Source organism: Giraffa tippelskirchi, chromosome 13 (assembly GCF_054371585.1).
Source record: "Giraffa tippelskirchi isolate mGirTip1 chromosome 13, T2T-mGirTip1v1.2.pri, whole genome shotgun sequence".
NCBI lineage: Eukaryota > Metazoa > Chordata > Mammalia > Artiodactyla > Giraffidae > Giraffa > Giraffa tippelskirchi.
This window is the reverse complement of record NC_137287.1, coordinates 71,756,428-71,772,277: the sequence shown is the minus strand read 5'-3', so window position 1 is coordinate 71,772,277 and position 15,850 is coordinate 71,756,428. Positions and strand designations below refer to the sequence as shown.

The 15,850-nt window shown below is 40.8% G+C and overlaps 1 protein-coding gene across 23 annotated transcripts in view; it reads left to right on the top strand.

Annotated features, from left to right (window-relative positions):
- The window catches only part of BEND7 (BEN domain containing 7), an 85,847-nt gene that overhangs the window by 35,972 nt on the left and 34,025 nt on the right, over window positions 1–15,850 (top strand). For all 23 annotated transcript variants that reach the window (XM_081553539.1, XM_081553535.1, XM_081553527.1 and 20 more), the window contains 2 exons: window positions 1,462–1,727; window positions 13,119–13,344. In XM_081553539.1, coding sequence (XP_081409665.1) covers window positions 1,462–1,727; window positions 13,119–13,344 — 492 coding nt within the window. The remainder of the gene's footprint in view (window positions 1–1,461; window positions 1,728–13,118; window positions 13,345–15,850) is intronic.

Genomic DNA, 15,850 nt, shown 5'->3' with positions numbered 1-15,850 from the left:
CTTGGTGAGGCTGGAGTCCTAGATCGTTGATAACTGCTTCAGTTGTCTAACTTTCTGAATGGAGACCTAGCCTCAACTGAAAATTCAGATCTAACAGAGAAAAGTTCCAGTCCAGCTTATATATTGGGGATCACTGGAGGAGCTTTTAAAAAATCCCGGTACCCAGACATCTCCCCAGGAAATTCCAATTCCAGTTGGTCTGGATTGAGGCTGAGGTATTGGCTTTTTTTTTTTTTTTAAGGTGAATCCAGGGAGACTAATGTGTAGCTGAGGTTGAGAACCAGTGAGCTAGACTACTTACTGCATGGGTGATTAAAAAAACTCTTCAGTGCTCATTTGCAGTGCAAGTAGTGTGTTTCTAATACTTATTTGTAAATTTATGTCCAACTTAGAGATGCAGATACCAAGTTCAGAGTACAAATATTCCCCATTTACAACCTGATAAGAAATGATCCATATTATGTGCATGTCAAGATCTTTAGGTTTTCATCTGGCTTATTTTTAGAGCTGTATTTCTGTGAAAAAGCAGCTGTGATCATATTTTTAAAAACCATATTAACACATGAAGATTTAAGTAATAATGCCATATTTCCCTACTAAACTTTACATCAGAGTATTTTTAAATGGTTAACAAACACTACTTCTTGAAGGGCACCTCTGAGAACTGTAATTACCATCCTTGATTCCCTTAAGTATATATTCAACATCAGCACTCAGCTCTCGATCAGCGCTTCTCGTCTTTGGAACTCAGACTGTTCCTGGACCTTACTGATTTATTCTTCTTGTACTGAACTATATTTTTCCTATTTTTCAGCTACATAAAACTGGGTTATGGAGGAACAGCCTGGTCGGAACCCAGTAGCACAGTGTGTGGAGACGGTTGATGTGTGGACAGTATTGGTTTGTGAGGCAGGAGTAACTGGACCTGAAATTGACCAACAGACCTAGGCCACATGCTTACTGGTCATTCTCAAGTGATGCTTTTGATCAGACTTGCCCAAATAAGCATCGTTGCCCGGCTTTTGTTGATTTCGGCACCTGTAGGTTGCTGGCTACCAATCAGTTTTATCTCAAGTGGGGTATTCCTGAGATTGGCTTTCCAAAAAAACATGGATGTCTACACCTCAATTTAAGTTCTGGGGTTCTTGGTTATACAAAAATGTCATGTGATGTGTAAAATCATGCTTCAGTATTTTCTTACAGCTCATCATCCTTTCCTCCTATCGATTACCCACCAGGTAATCAATTAGCCACCAGGATTTGGAGGAGAGTTTTCTCTTGGGTTTTTTCTGCCTGTAGACCTTTTGAGGCAGCATTTGGTCACACTCAGGTTCACCGTGAGGTTGATCTCAATGTGCCTCATCCTCCAGTGAACCCATTTCAGCCTCAATTGATGGAGCAAGAATATTCTCCTAGGTTAGACACACGTGCCTGTACCATATTTTTGTTTGTTGTTCACAGTTGGGACCCAAAACAGACAACAACCCCCAATTTCCCTTATCTGCTCCCAGCGAACTGCTGTCTCGCGCAAGAGAAATAAAAAGAAAAAAGTGCCCCCAAAGACTGTGGAACCTCTCACTGTGAAACAGAAGCCCAGTGCATTGGAAGCTGAGAAGAAGGCTGCAGGGGCCCCTGAGAATTCCAGTCTCCCCGCAGCTGAGCACCCCTCCCCTGGGGAGAAACACATTCTAGGATTTGGCATCGTGCTCGAATCACCAGCCTCCGATGTAAGTTGATGTTTTCTAGCTGCTGATGCTAATATATAACTTTCAGACACTGTGCCATTTTTATACCCTTTGCCCTTCACTAGTTCTGCCCAAGAAAACCAGAGAAACTTGCAGAATACACGTGGGAAAGAGGAAAGGAGAGCTCTTAATGTTCTCCTTGTCCAGAATTTTCTTTTCTGAAACTCTTAGGCCTTATTTACTTCAGCATGTTTCCATTCTCTCCAAAAGGAGAAGGGTGATGGAGTAAATATTCTGTTCACTAATTTCGTTAACATTTGTAATTTCGAAGCGGCCGTTTTCAATTTCCTCAGCATAGAGAGCTAAAAGAATGTAATTAAATCCTTTGTAGATGGACATAAATGAGCAGAACCCTACAGATAAGGTCACACCTTTCTAGAAACACAAACTGATAATAAAAAAAGAGCAGTGCTCATGCTAATTCTATTTTATAGATGCAAGGATGCAAGCCACACTGCTAATTAGGTTGCAGTGCTCTGCCATTGAGTCTGTGTAATGATAGGTTAACACTCTGCAAAGGTTTTTCTATTTTAATATCATAGCTCGAAGGTCGTCACAGCCCAAGATCCTGGATGACATCTAAGACAACTGTCTGACTTACCATTTTAGAGTCACACGGCCATAAACGAACTTAGCGACATGTTCTGTAGGCCACAGCGAACTTGCCTTACAGTGTCTTGATCTGAGTACGCTGATGCTGTGAACCCCAACTTGTTGGGAGAGTTCCTAAAATAAACCAGAACAAGTGGGCTATTATTACCAGATGGCATAGGATGAGAACCCTGCTGAAAACTCCCACAGGCCTATATAGGATGCCAGTGTGGTCCTACTCTTCAACTTTAAATAAGAAATACATTGCTATTTTAAAACAGCATTCCTTTCACGTTGCAGAAAGACAAGCTGCTAGCTTGGGTCTTTAATAAAGGGAGGCAACAAAAATGATCATCTTGTGACTTTATTAGACTAGAAAATCACTTTATCCCCTCATTGGTGAGAAGGGTTCACGTTTGTTTTTTATCCATGAACACCTACACAGTTGTTAAGAAGTTCTTCCAGACTAAAAACTTAGCCTTAGAAAATCATTAATGATCACAGCCTTCCACTCTGGACCAGCTGGTCCATTTCATCCTATCCGGTTGTTATTGTAGCTGAGGCGCTAGGTTCAAAACCCATGTCAATCACACATTTGGAAGCAGAGACTAATGATACCCCAGCACAAAGTACATCCAGCCTGAAGCAGCTTTCACAATACTTTTATATTTTTCTTGAATTATTCAGGGCCTTCTTTCCTGTGATAGGCATTAGTATATCAGGAGCAATCACTGGAGTTGTGAAAATCGTCTTCTAAATGAGTCAATCTCATGCTAATCACTGAACTTCTTCCTTTTTAAAATGTTTAAGCTCTAAACGTACTTCAGAGATAAATTGAGAAAGATCTGATAAAGGCTGTATGTACATTAGTGAAATAGAACTTTGCTTTACCAATATCAGAATGCCAACAAAATAATTTGCTTTTTATTCATGATGAGTTTTGCTAACAAGAACTATTAAATTTAATAAAGCACATTCAGAATTGTTCATGAAGACTCAGGGGCTGACTATCTTTGATGGAAGAATAATATGCTTCTTAAAAAAAAAGCAAAAACTGTATATAGATGTTAACTTTATGTTATCCAACTGCTACGCCCTTTGATTCATCTGTTGAATGGAAACTAACTGCCCTTAGAGAACCACACGGTGAGTCCCATCACTGGAAACTGTCCTCAGAGAGTCTTGCTGGCATGGATAAGGCTGGCCCCTTAGGTGGTGGGTCCATCAGTGCTAAAGGTGTCTAAATTTAGACACCCTTCTTGTCTTTTATTATTCCTTAGCCATGAACCTTTTATACTTTGGTGGAAGTCCAGAGGAGAAAACAGAAAATAGATAATAATCTTATAGGAATTCTTCTATAAAACTGATTGGAGAAAAAGTAATAACGCGGGATTATATATAAGTAGATGGGCATTATGTATCTGAAGACAGGCTCTGAAAATACCCAGTGTTGGGAAGATTAGGTCCAGAATTGTAGGAGTGGGCATGTGGGCCAGTGTGGCTGGAGCAGCCTTGTGGCTGCGCTGGTAGCACATGATCACGTGAACGTGGGCTCAACAGTGTATCAGACAGTGAAAGCCCCAACGTGTTATCCGAGGCCCTTGGCTTTTTTATCTTGTGGGCACTAGGGAGCCACTGTAGATTTCAAGTAGAAGAATAGTCATACCTGTGTTTAGACTGGAATCTGGAAGCGCCTTGTGGATGACTGATTAATACAGAGAAGAGACCAGAGACCAGGAGACAGATAATTCCAGGCAGCCAGGCAAGAAGAGATGGGTAGAGTCCAGACGTGAGCAATGAAGGGACAGAGAAGTGAGAGGCACCCAGGAGGTACCCCCCATGGAGGACCCAGTGCCTTGGGAGAAGCAAGCCCCACATGTCTATCCTGGAAAATGAGGTTAGACAGTACTGACTTCCTTAACTGAGACAGGGAAGGCAGGAGCAGGCCTTCATTTCTGGATGGGAAGTAACAGGAGGTTGAGTATCCTCAAAAAGTCCAGTAGATGTTTGAAGCACAGGAGAAATATTAGAGCTGGAAGCAATGAAAAAAAGGGCACATAAAACCTGTGCCTTTATTGCTTTAAAAAAATTTTTATTTTAATCAGAATTTTTTAAAAATCATTTATTTATTTATTTTTGGCCATACCTTGCAGAGTGTGGGATCCTAGCTCCCTGACCAGGAATGGAACGCGTGCACCCTGCAGTGGAAGCTCAGAGTCTTAACCACTGAACTGCCAGGGACGCTCTTTTATTGCTTTTTAAATGTAAAAAAAAAAAAAAAAAAAAAATTACCGTAAATTGTTTAAAGTTCACAATGCATGAAGTTATCTTTTTTATGCTGTGGCTTTTAGCATTGCCCAAATACAAATTTGTGTGTCTGGGCACAAGCAGGAACATGACAGGCTATGGATCATTGCAGGGGGACCCCTGAGCCCCTGACACCGGATGGGTAGCCCTGCTCAGTGCAGAAAAGCCGGGCAACCTGGTCAGCACTACCCACAGTGAAGAACCTCAGAGTGTTGTCCGTACTCAGTGATCTAGAGCACACAGGGAACCCTGCCCCAGTGCCCGGCCCAGAAAAGGTGCTCAGTAACGGCCACGCATCCTCAGCTGTATTAAGCACAATATACGAAATCACCTTATAGAACTTTGGTTCTAGGACTTGGCTTTAATTAGAACCCTCTCCTCAATTTAATGTGATTTTCCCTCCTTCCCCCTTGGCTTCTCAAGGGCAGGGATTAAATTAAAAAATGATAACAATAATAGTAGTTGTAGTTGTGTTTGTGTGCTATCCGTTGCCAAGTAATTTTTCAAATTTCATCCTTACTCTTTGAGGTATTATTATTATCCTCAATTTATAGATGAGGAAGGACTTCCCCGATGGTCCAGTGGCTAAGGCTCCTTCCCTCCAATGCCGGAGGCCTAGGTTCTATCCCTGGTCAGGGAACTAGATCCCACATGCCACAACTAAGACCTGGCACAGCCAAATAAATACATTTTTTAAAAACTTGATAGATGGAAAGACTGTGGCGTAAAGGGTTAAGTAGTCTGCTCGAGCCCACGCAGTCAGAGGTGGAGTTGGTTCTCAGACCAGGGCTGAGGGTACCCTGTCCACCGAGTGCTCGACTCAGTGCATGCACTAGCCCAGGTCTGGTGTGTGACCACCGCTAACTGTTCATGAGATGATGGTAACACAAAGGAGAAGAGAAAGGTTAGACTATGGCTCTGTATGCTGTCTGATTGGTTGGTTTGGGTTATTTATTTATTTGGCCACACCCTGCAGTTTGCAGGATCCTAATTCCCCAACCAGGGATTGAACCCGTGCCCCCTGCAGAGGAAGCTCAGAGTCCTGACCACTGGACTGCCAGGAAGTCCCCGTGTATGCTGTTTACTTGGAAGTTTCCAGGGGAGATCTTCGTGGTCAAGGGTATAGCTCTGAGGTCAGGATGCCCAGGCTAGAAGCCCAGCGTGTAACCCTGACAAAGGTACCCACCCTCACCTCACCTCCCTCAGTTTTCCCTGAGTAAAATGGGAGTAATAATAGTGCTGACCTCACAGTGTGGGCCAGCTGGAAGAATTAAATAACATTATCTGTGTAAAGCACTTAGAATAGTACCTGATACCTTTTTAAGCACTCAGTAAATACTGGTTCCTTTTTAAACCTTAGCAGTCCTAGCTAAGTACCTTTATAGGGATAAATATAACTTTGTTAAGTAAACTTACAGGTATATACACTTGAGCAAATACACATGAACTAATCGTATTTTTAAAAAGAGAGTGGCCAGAAATGGTTCTCTCTGGGGGCAGGATTATTTGACCCGTTTTAAGTTAGTGCATTAAATAAAACTGAAATCTGAACTGCACAGAAGCAAAAACAGAAACCCCAAACCAAATTTCAGATTTAAATACAATATTTAATTCTTCCTTTAGGAGTTCCCAACCCAGTACTCTATCAGGACTCAGAGAAGATAGGTGTAAATGTTTGACAGTTTTCCCTACCTAGTTGGATTTATTGATTTTTTTTTTCTGGGTAGATACACATGGCTTAGGTTTACTTCCTTGTTGTTGCTTCCTGTTTGGCTTATTGTTTGGCCTTGATGAAACACTAAGATCAGTTTTTTTTTTTTAATATTTTAAATATTTTTTAAAAACATAGAAAATGTTTTTCTATTTTCTGTAGTTACTATGAATATTTTCCAGTAATCCTAGATCACACAGAACTTATCTGAAGATAAAGCTACATATCCATCAATTTAAGATAATTTTGTTAATGTTTATGTCATTCTTAAATAATTTAAAATGCATTGGTGCTTTCAATATAAATAGCTACTGAATTCAGAATCTGTTTTCTTAATTTCTTCATAGCCCAATAAGTAAAGTAACCCACTGGGAACTGGTGAAGCAGATCCATCAAGCAAGCAATTTTTTAATTTATTCATTGATACGTTGAAATTTAAGGCAGTGTATGCTTGAGAGTTAAAGTTCTAGTGCAGACTGCCTGGGTTCACAGCCCTGCTTCACCACTTATTAGCTGGATAATCTTAACAAGTTACCTAATCTCTCTAAACCTTAGTTTTTGCGTCTGCAAATTGGGAATCATGAAAATGACTGCTTCATAGGATGATGAGAATTGAATTAGGAAACCCATGTAATGTGGGATGGACATGCTAATTATTGCACCATTGTCGAGGGCTACTGAAATGAATGAAATAGTCCTTGCCCTTCAAGGACCATATGACGAAAACACATAAGCAGTAATCACAGTGTAACAGGATGTAAGCGGAGCTGTCCTCTGCCCAGGGGGTTAAGGACAGGCTCTCAGAGGTGGCCATTTTCTCCGAAGAGCAGTTTCCATGGAGTTGTGATGGGAGAAATTAGACCACAGTGGTTGAAATCTTATGAAACATTTTGGCTCAAATAGCGTGAGCATAAATCAAGCCCAAGTCCTCAGAGTCATTAATTTACCACCTGAGAAAGGAAGGCACTGAAAACATTTCTGAAAGACTTCGCAATATCTCATTATGCAAGTGCATGGAGTCATTTTCAAACCGTATTGCCTTTCCCTTATATTTTTTTTTTTAAAGTTAATTAAGTTAGTTAGTTAGCCACACCTTGCAGCTTGCAGGATCATGGTTCCCTGCCCAGGGATTGAACCCTGGGTCCTGGGCAGTGAAAGCACCGGGTCCTAAGCACTGGATGGCCAGGGAGTGCCCCCTGTGTTTCCTTTTCTAACTTTAAATTCTACCAACATTTTGTCGAATGAAAATCAATCAAGGATTGGCTCTTCAATGACTTCCTGGTAATTATCACCCTATTCAGCATTCAGTGTACACTAGTCTAGAGATTATGTATACTTTTTGATACAACTCCTGCCTGAGTATTGTTTACTCATTACAGAACATCCTTTTTACACAATGGGTCCACCCACTCTGCACCATCAAAGCAGTGGTTCATGGCTCTGCCACGTCTGCAGACCACACTGTTTCGGGCTGCAACAGTGAGCCAATAAAATCATGTCTGCCTTTCAATCCAGTGGGTTCTTGGGTCTACCCAGCTCACTGGCCATGATCTTGGCATGGCTTAATAAATAGTGACAGTAACACTTGCTAAATATACCTGGAGCAGACCTGAGTTAGAGGAAATATTTTCAGTATTTCTCAAACAGAGGCAGATCACATTTGCGAGCAAAACAAAATCAGTTATGAAAGGGTTTTGTGGGGTTTTTTTTAATTTCATAAACTGAAGCTTATTTTCCTAGAAGTACATCTAGTGCACTGCTAATAAACTCTTAAATGAGAATAAAGGATCATTGTATATAATAATGTTATGAACAGAAAGACTGAATTCACCATTCTTACAAGTTTTGTTATACGTTTTCAGTTCAAAAGCAGTTAGTCTTACTTGAAAGACTCCTTACCTTTGCATCCATAGTTTTCTTATAGGTTTCAATCTTGAGCCAGTCTGAAACTTGACTAGGTAGCAAGTCAAGTTTACAAACTATTGTGTATAATTAATTAATTTGAGATTGAAAATCTGGGACTAATGCCCAATATGAATATTCCTGTACTTCTGTTTACTTTAACCTGATGACCATGTGTTGCTTTTTACGTGTCTTCCTATAATTTGTAGCCAACAATGCCTTACATAAAATAGCCAATATCAGAACTATTGCCTCTGTGATTAATTTGTATGACCTCCTCAAAATTGTTTTATGTATTTTTCTTTAGATTATACAAGGGAGTCATATACTCAGAGAGACCTAGGGGAAAAATGTTTTTTCTTTTTTGGCCACACCTTGCATCATGTGGGATCTTAGTTCCCCAACCAGGGATCGAACCCCAGGTCCCTGCAGTGGAACGCAGACCCTCAACCACTGGACCATCTGGAAAGTCCCTGGGGAAATCTGTTAATTTACCAGGTGTTATGGGATCCCCCAACCAAACTAGATCTTGACCCCACCTACTTCTAATCAAAGGGGGACCACAGTTGAAATGCACCTGTGAAGAGAAACAAGATTGTTAATGTCTACAGGCCTGGGTCCAGGAACATTTTAAGCATCCTCATGACTACTTGCAGTTTTTGCCTCCCAAACTTCACTGGGTATAAGATTCAATACCATTAGATAGGAAAATTCAACATTTGATACATTACTGTGCTAAGTGGCTGAGGTACTGAAAATAGGCAAGCCATCCATGGGAATCCAAATTTATAGTGGGCATTCAGGCTCTTGACTCTTAAAAAGATGACTCCAAGAGTCGTAAATCCTGTCCCATACTTTGAATGTCATCATTTAAAAATCATATTACTTCAGTAATCAATAGAATCTGTAAATCAGTGTATTAGCTGTCTGTCCTCGCTGGAGTATCAGACAGTAATTCTGTCAAAGGAAGTCTAGCTTTTAAAATGATATTCATTTGGAATAGTGGTGGTTTCTATCATAGCCATCATCAGTAAGCAGAAGGATCTCACTTAGACTAGACAGTAAACAAAAAGAAGAGATTCAAGCATACAATTACAGAGTTTTAACCTGTTTTTAAATGTAAGTACAAAGCTGTGGATCACTACTGGGGCCACTGGGATTATATTTATAAAATGGAGGTGATAAAAAGGTTTCATTGTAAAACATTGAGATTAATCAGCCATCAAATTCTTCATGTCTTAGGAAGTAAGGCTCTCCACTCCTTTTTTTTTTTTAAGGAATTGGTTTGTAGCTTTGTGACACTTTAGTGCTCGCTGACAACTAGCTAAGAAATCTGCTTGAAAGAAAAGACTTGAGGAGCAGGGAGGGCCAGAGACCAGTCACCTTGGCCTCTGCTCCTGCCCCTGGCTGTTGCCTCCACTAATAAAACTGATTCCTTTGTAAAGGAGGCATAACTGGGCGAGTTCGGGTTCCTTGATCTGGAGGAAAGTCTTCAAAATAACAACAATCGTCTGGCAGTGAAAAGTAGAGCCCAAAGTAGTGACAGCTTCTACATCGGGATAGCATCTCAGAAATCAGAACACTGCTCTGATCCCATAGGGAGTCTCAGCTCCACAGAAACCTCCAGATGCTTAGTTTTAGGAGTCGGAGCAGATGCCCCAAACAGCAACTGCATCTCTCCGAAATCCTAAAACCTCCAAGGTCCTAATAAAATGCTATCCCCCCCTGCAAAACCCCTTCTCCTCTCACCAGCCAACTCTGCCTAATTATCCGTACCCCTCTTGCAGCATTGGTCATTCTCCACTCTGTATGATGGGGGTTTATGTACATGTCTTATCTAGTGAGCCCGATCTTAAACTCCTTCCACACAGAGGATGCCAAGTAAATACTGATTGAGTCAGGGCCGTGTTCTCTCAGTAGCCTGCTCCCCCAGCCAGCATGGGCCCTGCAAGAAGGCTGGCGAGCTGGACTGGGGCACAGCCGACTTCCACAGCCACTTCCTTTATGTGCGGATAAAAGACCTCAAAATCAATACTAGTCATTTTGAATGAATTCTTCCGTAGTGTTTTGTTCATTCTGAGAAAAATCTATGAGGCGCTAGCCAAGTGTTTGGCACTCTGAATGCCAAAGACAGTACACATTCTGATGAGAAACACAAACTCCCAACTAAACAAATACATCATGAAAAGTGCCAGAAACGTAGTTCATAGAAAACACTGCTCCTGTGAAGAAAGGAGTGGCCAGTCCTGCCTGGTGGGCTAGTCTAGGTCAGTCTCTCAAACCAGGTTCCAGCCCTACACGATGAGTCCGAGGGGAGGTGCTGGGAGTCTCAGAGGTCAGGTGGCTGCTTTAAACCCCTGCTTGGTGGTTATCAGAGTCCAGCAGACATACATGAATGAGAGACCATGGTTAATCTTTCCCTTTTCTCTCTTGCGAATTTAAGAGCTTCTGTACCACCCCCCGCCCCAAACCCCCGGATCCTCAAATAGCTGTGAGTTGCTATTTCTATAAAGTAGACAGGGACTTTTTAAAAATGGTTTTCAAATGATATAGGAGCATTTAGCAAAAATCTGGTCAGTTCATTTAGCATAAAAAGTCTAAATTAGGCAACCATAGAATGTGCAAAATAAAATTGTGACTATGGATACAACTTTATCTTAGATTTTGATGTAGAATTCCTTCAATCCTAACATTTCTACATTGAGTCATTCAACAAATGTGCCTTGAGTTGCCCGAGTGTACAGCTTCTGTCCCAGGAGTTGGGGGCCCAGACCCTGGCTCCTGTCAGCCTCCTCTGCAGACCATCACCAGCATCGAGGGGCAAAAAGTCAGGGAACCACCCGGCGACACTGTTTTTAGAGTGATATTCACCGCGCATTCAGAGACCAAAAGCCAAATGGGAGAGCAAAGCGGAGAAGTGAGATGATTTTCTGGAAAATCCAGTTGAGAATTCCACTTGGGAGGAGGAGCAGGGCCCTAGATGGTCCCCACACTGTCTAAGTCATTTAAGCCTTCCCCCAAGCCTAACTGGCACCACTGGTAAGGAATCTGCCTGCCGATGCAGGAGATGCAGAAGACTGGAGTTTGATCCCTGGGTCAGGAAGATCCCCAGGAGTAGGAAATGGCAACACACTCTAGTATTCTTGCTTAGAAAATTCCATGGACAGATACAGTCTGCAGGGCCGCAAAGGGTTGGACACGACTCGGACTGAGCATGAGCACTGACCCCTTTGCTCTGACCGCAGGACACAGTGCACATAGCTAGGCATGTTGAGAAGCAGTAGGACAAAAGATAATTCCTATTCTCCAGGAGGAAAACAAGACCCAAATCCTCACATGTCTCATATGATTCAGAAAATCTATCTAATCTAAACAGGTTAGCCAAGTTTGCGATAAGATATCTAAGGATTCACTTTTATGATATATCTAAAGTGAGATTTCGTGCTGACTTTTTTCAAATGAAAGTTTACCAACTGCATTTCTTCACCCTAAAGTTACTATTTGAAAGTCATCATGTTCTAATCAGTAGTAAATGACTTAGTAGTTTATGTAATGACTAATGAACTTTTATCTATTTAACAAGAGTTTATTTAGTGCCTACTGCATTCCAGGCCCTGGCGACATAAAGCCTGAGTTCTAGGCATCAGGAAGGGCCACAATCTAATCAATAATTATAATATAGTATAACAAATACAATCAGATAAATGTGAACATCCTTGATAGTCCAGTGGCTAAGACTCCACACTCCCAATGCAGGGGGCCAGGTTCAATCCCTGGTGAGGGAACTAGATCCCACATGCCGCAACTAAAAAAATGATTGTGAATACTGCAATGAAGATTGAAGATCCTGAGTGCCACAGCTAAGATCTGGCGCAGCCAAATAAATGAATGAATAAATAATTTTTTTTTTTAAAGATAGCATGACAAAGAGTGCATAGCTGCCTCCTTGGGAAAGAAGGAGCTAAGAAAGGCTTTGAAAAGGAAATGGTATGAGCAGGTTGAAAGATGAAAGAATGGGTTGTAAACATCCACGACATATACATAGAGAATGTATTATCAGTGTCTGAGCTTATATGATAGAGTTCAGGTTGAAAGGCCCCTTATCAGTCCTCTGACCCAGTATCCCCCAGCCAGGAAATCCCCAGCAGAGAAGCACTGGTACTAGTACACTGGTCTCCCAATGGTGCTCTGGAATAGAGCTTCAGATTTCCCTCCCCAAAGCAGGGGTCAGGGCACCTGCTCAGGATTTTTGTTTATTTTATACATTAGTTGACATAAGTTTTCATTGGAGGGAAAAATAACAGTTCCACAGCTAAAAACCACTGGCCTAGTACAAAGAGCATGAGACCTTTGGGGTAGCCCCATGTCCATAGGCAAATGAGAGAGATCAAATTATTTAATGCAGGAGAAAGTGATCTGTAAACTGTAATGCAATTGAATACCTCTAAATTATTTTTTTAAGTTATTTTTGTTATGATCTCTTTAGGCCTGAGTTCCTTCCTTTACAAAGTGAAGACGTTTCACCCAGAAGTCTCAAGTCCCCTGGGTAGCTCTAGACTTAAATGCTTTGGAAATTATCCAGCTTTCTCTTAACTCTTTCTGAGGATGAGAGTGCTTTTTCAGTGTACTCCTTTGCACTGTTTTTGACCAGACTTAATACTGGAATTAGAGCATCTCATTGGTGAGTTACAACTAGTCACTGGTTTTGTAAATGGCAAACACTGGCATGCAAAGCTGAGGCTGTGTGGTTTTCACGATATATGGCCATTGCAAGAGCTGGTGATGTTTTTTTGTTGCACATATGCCCAACGTTGGTAACTTCAAATCTTGCTTTTAATGACATATTTATGTTCTTTTGGTAGCCAGAAGTGCAACTTGCTGAAGGCTTCGATGTGTTTATGCCTAAATCTCAGCTGGACTCTATATTGTCAAACTACACTCGCTCAGGAAGCCTTCTGTTTAGAAAACTGGTGTGTGCATTTTTTGATGACAAGACTTTGGCTAACTCCTTACCCAATGGGAAGAGAAAAAGAGGACTCAATGACAACCGGAAAGGACTAGACCAAAATATTGTGGGTGCAATAAAAGGTTGGTCTGCCTCATTTCATTTTAACGGGGTCTTTGTTAAGCTTTGCCTTCATTCCATAAAGATGCAGCTGAAACTGTAGTCAGTGAACTAGAGGTGAATTTAACTTGCCATTGGACATCTGCCCACCGGCATGGCTTTTGAGTATGAGCTCCTTAACCCTCCGCCCCAAATACCACTAGAACTTGCTGTTTCAAGGTGATGTTAACTTGTTAAAATCAGAATTTAAAAGCCAGTCTGATCTGCTGCAGAACCAAAACGAAGTCGTTCCTTAATTAACTTTGAAAATGAAAGTATGTTTTCCTCTCAGTCATTTCACACTAAGAGCTTCCTCAACACAGGATTTCTACTTAGATTTTTAGTTGTTTTTCTTTTGAAAGAAAGTAAAACAGTTCTCTCCAAAGTTGAGTAGTTGACACCCTAAGTGGAAGTGAACCCACTGTGAAGCCAGACCCTACTCTGCTCCCTGGGGTTTTGTGACGTGGAGTCATGCCAGTTACATGTAGACCAGACCCTGTGCCTCCCCATTCACACCTGTGAAGCTGTGTCTGAATCTCACTGCGTTAGGATAGCCAGGTGCATGCATACGTGGATCTTCATTTAATTCCAGTTCCACATCCTAGATGTATTTTTTAATTTAATTTTTCCTATTCCTTAATTTTAACATGTCTTTATTTAGGATTCTGATCAATGTAATTTTAGGTAATAGAAGTATTTCGATGTGACTTTCAGGAAGAATGTCAATGAATTAGCAAATGTAAAACACAGCCGCCATAAACATGAAATTTGGGGTCAAGCCTTAGTTCCTCTAGAATCACTGACTAGAATGTTCCTCCCTGGCTGTGGACTGGGACTGACATCCAGCCAGAGGGCAGAGCAACCCCAGCCCTCTGCCTCTTGGTCCCCGCAAAATGAGTCAATGAACGTAATAGCACTTAGAGTATTCTTGGAAACCCATGACTGACTTTTGAAAATAATACAATTTTTAAATGGAGCTAGCAAGTACCAGGCGGCCTTTGTACATGGCCAGAAGGACATGAGCCTTCATTAGCAGAAAATTTCTTATTCTCCAACAGAGTTTTTTCACTTAAAGGGACAGTTGAGTTGTAGTAAATAAGCTACAGAGATATCACAATCAGTGGCACGTCTGAAAAGAATGATTCAGCCTGAAGCGACACTGAAAACAAGATTACAGAATTTGAAAAATAATCAGTGATGTAACTAGGACTTGCTGAAGTGAAGAAGGGTCCCGTTTGGATTTAATATGGCTAGGGCTTGTGGAAACATGAAGGTCAAGGCTGATGATGCTTTTCATGCCAAAGCTCTTAAACATGCTGCAATGTAGCCAGGAATTGTTTTAATTTTCTTTTTTTTTTCCAGGGCAGTATATTAACAGTATGAAAGTGTTTGGAAATTAGGGAATCATAAAAAACCACGTTTCATTTTAATGACAGTAGAAGAGTTACCCTAATCATAGATGATAACGAAATATATCATTACAAGTAGACCAATACGGGTTTTATTCTACCATTTTCCATTTAGACTGGACATGATACAATAGTCTGAGAAAGTATATTACAAACAGAAGTAGAAAACACGCCTTAATCTTCTTCACATCTCTCCTCTTGAGCTAGAAATAAAAATGGCAATGAGCCCTCTTCAAACCCTAGTGCATCGTAGAGCAGATTATTCGAACCAAAGAACTTTAATTTTCCATACTCTTTTTTTTTTGTTGAATTAAACCTGGCATTAAAACTTCTTTTAGGACAACAAACAAAGTAACTTTGAAACAGACGGAAATCCACCCATAAGGTACCAACAACCTAAGTCAACAGATATCATATATTCGCTTGTTTGCTTCCAGTGTTGATTCATAGAAACATTTTTATTTTGATTTCTTTTCCTTCTTACAAAAATAACGCATGCTTGTTAAAAAAAGAAATCCAAATCATGAAAAAACGCAGAAAGCTGAAAGGCTTCCATCATCCCGCTCTCCAGAGGGTCTGTGTGCATTCCTATAATCTTCGTTCAAACTATGAATGAGGTGTCAGCTTTGTCTCTCTAATGAGAGCATTCTGTTCATACTGATCAGCCAGCATTTTTACCTGATTTTTCTGACAGTTTCTTACAAGCACCTTGAGGACAAGCTTTGTCATCCTGTTTTTTTATTACCTGTTGCACCTCACTGAGAGCTCTACACCCAGTCGGGTTTCCATAAATACATGCAGGGTGAATGAATGGACATAGGTTTTTGTTTTTCATGCTGACTTTGTCTTAATTTATTGACATAGTGGGCCTAGTACTAAACATCCATCCTCAGGGCTTCTCACACCTAATTTGGAACAGCTGACATCAGATGTTTCTGTAAATTGTTACTTATTAATAAAGTGCCAATGAAACCAAAAATACGGAAACACAAATTGAATGTAAATTTGAATACGCTTCTCTTAATTCCCTAATTTTTGTCTTTTCATATCATACTTTGACTCACTAAAAATTTATTGACCC